The sequence below is a fragment of the Lipotes vexillifer genome, unplaced genomic scaffold, assembly GCF_000442215.2.
Source record: "Lipotes vexillifer unplaced genomic scaffold, Lipotes_vexillifer_v1.1 scaffold451, whole genome shotgun sequence".
In the NCBI taxonomy this organism is placed as follows: Eukaryota; Metazoa; Chordata; class Mammalia; order Artiodactyla; family Lipotidae; genus Lipotes; species Lipotes vexillifer.
This window is the reverse complement of record NW_006795989.1, coordinates 1,076,278-1,079,201: the sequence shown is the minus strand read 5'-3', so window position 1 is coordinate 1,079,201 and position 2,924 is coordinate 1,076,278. Positions and strand designations below refer to the sequence as shown.

At 53.4% G+C, this 2,924-nt stretch overlaps 1 protein-coding gene across 1 annotated transcript in view; it reads right to left on the bottom strand.

Moving 5' to 3' along the window:
• Positions 1–1,303: 1,303 nt before the first annotated feature.
• Positions 1,304–2,924, bottom strand: part of CUNH11orf91 (chromosome unknown C11orf91 homolog) — a 1,932-nt gene continuing 311 nt past the window's right edge. The window contains exons 2-3 of the mRNA XM_007468082.1: positions 2,633–2,924; positions 1,304–1,389 (exon numbers count right to left, since the gene is read on the bottom strand). The exon at positions 2,633–2,924 is cut by the window's right edge and continues 10 nt beyond it. Of these exons, the coding sequence (XP_007468144.1) occupies positions 1,304–1,389; positions 2,633–2,924 (378 nt within the window). The remainder of the gene's footprint in view (positions 1,390–2,632) is intronic.

The following is a 2,924-nucleotide window of genomic DNA, read 5'->3' as shown; positions in this document are numbered from 1 at the left end:
TTCCCTATGATCTACTGTGCTGCTGGCACAGTGAGGGCACAAGGGAGTCCAGATGCCAAGCACCAAAACGTTACATTTGATGGAAGATTTTGTTCTATCAACTATGTTACCCTTTGCATGCTCCTGCGCTGAGCTGTTGTTCCTCCTGGCCGTAGAGGCAGCACCTGGCAGAGGGACGGCGGCCGCAGCGGGTGCCCCATAGGGGGACCCAGCAAGGGGGAAAGGGCAGAAATGCTGTACCATCGCTTCTCGCTTAGCTGGATTATTAATTCCCACAGCCTCCTAACTGCTTTCTCTGCGTCCCTCCTTACCCTGTTCTCAACATAGAGCAAGTCAGATCCTGTCACTCGTCAGCTGAAAACACTCTACCTACTTCCCATCCCACTTGGAGTAAAACCCCAAGCCCTCACCGTGGTTTGTAAGGTCCCGCTCGAATGGACCCTCTCTGTACTCGTCCCTTCCGCTCTCCCCTCACTCCTGCTCCAGCCAGCTGGGCTCTCTGCTGACCCTCAAGCATCCCACCTTCAGCCTTCGCACCTGCCCTTCACCCTGAAACATGCCCCCAGGTTGTCACCTGGCTGTCGCCCTTAACCTTTGTCAAACCTTGTTTAGATGTTGCCTCTTCAAGAAACCCTGCTTTCCTCTTACCCTCGGGAGCATCCTCATCCCTACTCTTTTTGTTTTCCCCTTAGCCTGTCATCTTCTGATACCATATTATGGTTTACTTATATTTATTGTCTGCATCCCCCAGCCCCAAGAGCCTAGGAGGGCACCTAGCACATAATGTGCACTCAAATATTTCTTGACTACATGAATTTCTAGGAAGGACCGTGGCTTTGATCAGATTATCAAAGAGTTTTGTGCTCCAAAAACCATTTAAAAACTAAAAACACTTCCAAGGACTAAAGCTGTTTAAAACAAACTAACCCCTTGTTCCAGTCCTCAAAGATCCTTTCCGAGCAGGGTCACAGCAACAGATCCAAATATATGTTGCCCTTGGCTTTTACCAGTCCCCCCACCCCGACTCGGCAGTCTTGGGGATCCCCTCCTCCCCTGAATGCTGGTTGGGCAGCAGCTTCCAGCCCCCGTGAGAGTGCTTCCCCAGCAGCAGCACAGACAGGAGAGAGACCATGAGCTTTACGACTCAAGTGGGCACTGTATGTAGAGTATGTGCTGGGAGCAACGAGAACAGCAGTAAATACAGAACAAAAAATAACGATCTTTGAAATGACAACAAACGGGGCACATTATCTAAGCACTAACACCTAAGGAGGCCGCTGCTTAGGCTCTGGTGGGCAGCTCCTCAGGAGAGAGAGGCCGACTTCTTTCCAGGCTGCCTCATCTTCAGGCCTCGTAACTTTTCATCTTTCAGCGCCTTCAAGAATTTATCTGCAGGAGAGCAAAACAAACTTAGCTGTAGGAGACATAAGGGCTTTTTCTAACACTTCCAAAGCAAACTTCTGGGAAGCAATTGTGTGCTCCCTACATGAGCCCCAAACCCATTATGACCCAAGGTGGGTGAGGGGAAAAAAACCCTAACAGCCAAAACACATCAAAGTGGAGAATAGGTTGTTGAGAAATCCAGGACTCAGAAAAGCCCAAGTATTCCAGGAGTTTTCTTCCCGAGGATGTGAGGAAGGAGACATTACAGGGTGCCTGATGAATTGGGGACCATTCCTATGGCCACATGGACCTAAACATGTCTGTTATTTCACAATAATGGGGATGGTGTTTCTACAGCCATCTGCCCTTTTCCAGTGGTCAGGGGCTAGCCTTAGCCAGACAAGGTGTTGGGAAAGACAAAATCTGTGGAACAGCCAATGGCTGTTTGGTCCTTCTGGGAGTAGAATATTCTACAATGCAACTTGGTCCTTCTGGGAGTAGAATTGGGTTTAACAACTTTACTCTCTAACATCAAGGACTCAGTCTGCGCACTAGAGGAATCCTGCCCGCATCAGCACACCTGGTCTGCTCTGGTCTGCCCAAGGCTTCAGACCTTAGACCAGACGGCAGAGGCAAGGAGCCTGGTGAAAGGGTGGCCAGGGGTCACAGGAGGCTACCTTCCAGCAGTGAGAAATTGAGGATCCCAAAGCTCCTCAGTGAACATCCTTGGGCCTTCTGGGTCTTACACCTCCCCCTACAGATCAACTGACACTCACCTACTTCCCCCTCCTCCCACTGAGGACCCCAGTTTAAGATAAACACTAAAAGTCAGGTCTCTAGAGACAGGGGCTGTGTGTCTCGTGGGGGGTGTGTGTGTGGGGGGGCGGTGTGTGAAACTCCAGGGTGTTAGTATCACTGTGCAGGAGGCTTAAAGTTCAACTTGGGGGTTGCGATGGACAGAGTTCCAGGTTTAGAGGCTCAGAGTCCAGACTAACAAAAGGACTCAGGACGGAGGGAGGTTGGAATTTGGGGCAAAAGGGGCCGTGAAGTCCAGATTCATGGTGGGCAAAGGAATCGGTTGAAATCCAGGATGGAGTGTCTGGGTTCTGAGGGGATCGGTTTGGGATCAGGGATTCCTGGGAGCTGGAGTCTGAGCCCAAGGCCACCCTGAGGGTGAGGGGCTCAGGGGGCATGGAGCCAAGGAGGGAGCAGAGGCAGGCTAAGGTTGGGCTCGGCCGAGGTTACACACAGCGCTGGGAGTCGAAGCCGTCCCCAGTGATGGTGAGCAGCTCCAGCTCCTTAATCCGGATCTCCAGCTCGCACAACTCCTCGGGATGGGAGGCAGAGGCTAGCCGGGGGGTCGTGGGGCCGGGGGCCAGGGGCGAGACAGCCACCTCGGGCCCCGGCGGTGGCGAGCAAAAGAAGCGCAGAGGCTCGTAGGGGATGGAGGCCAGGCCGGAGGGCCAGGGCGGGGGCCAGGGGCGCTCACTGGGGGAACCCAGGCCAGGCGGCGGTGGCGGCAGGGGCGCTGGGGCCGGGAG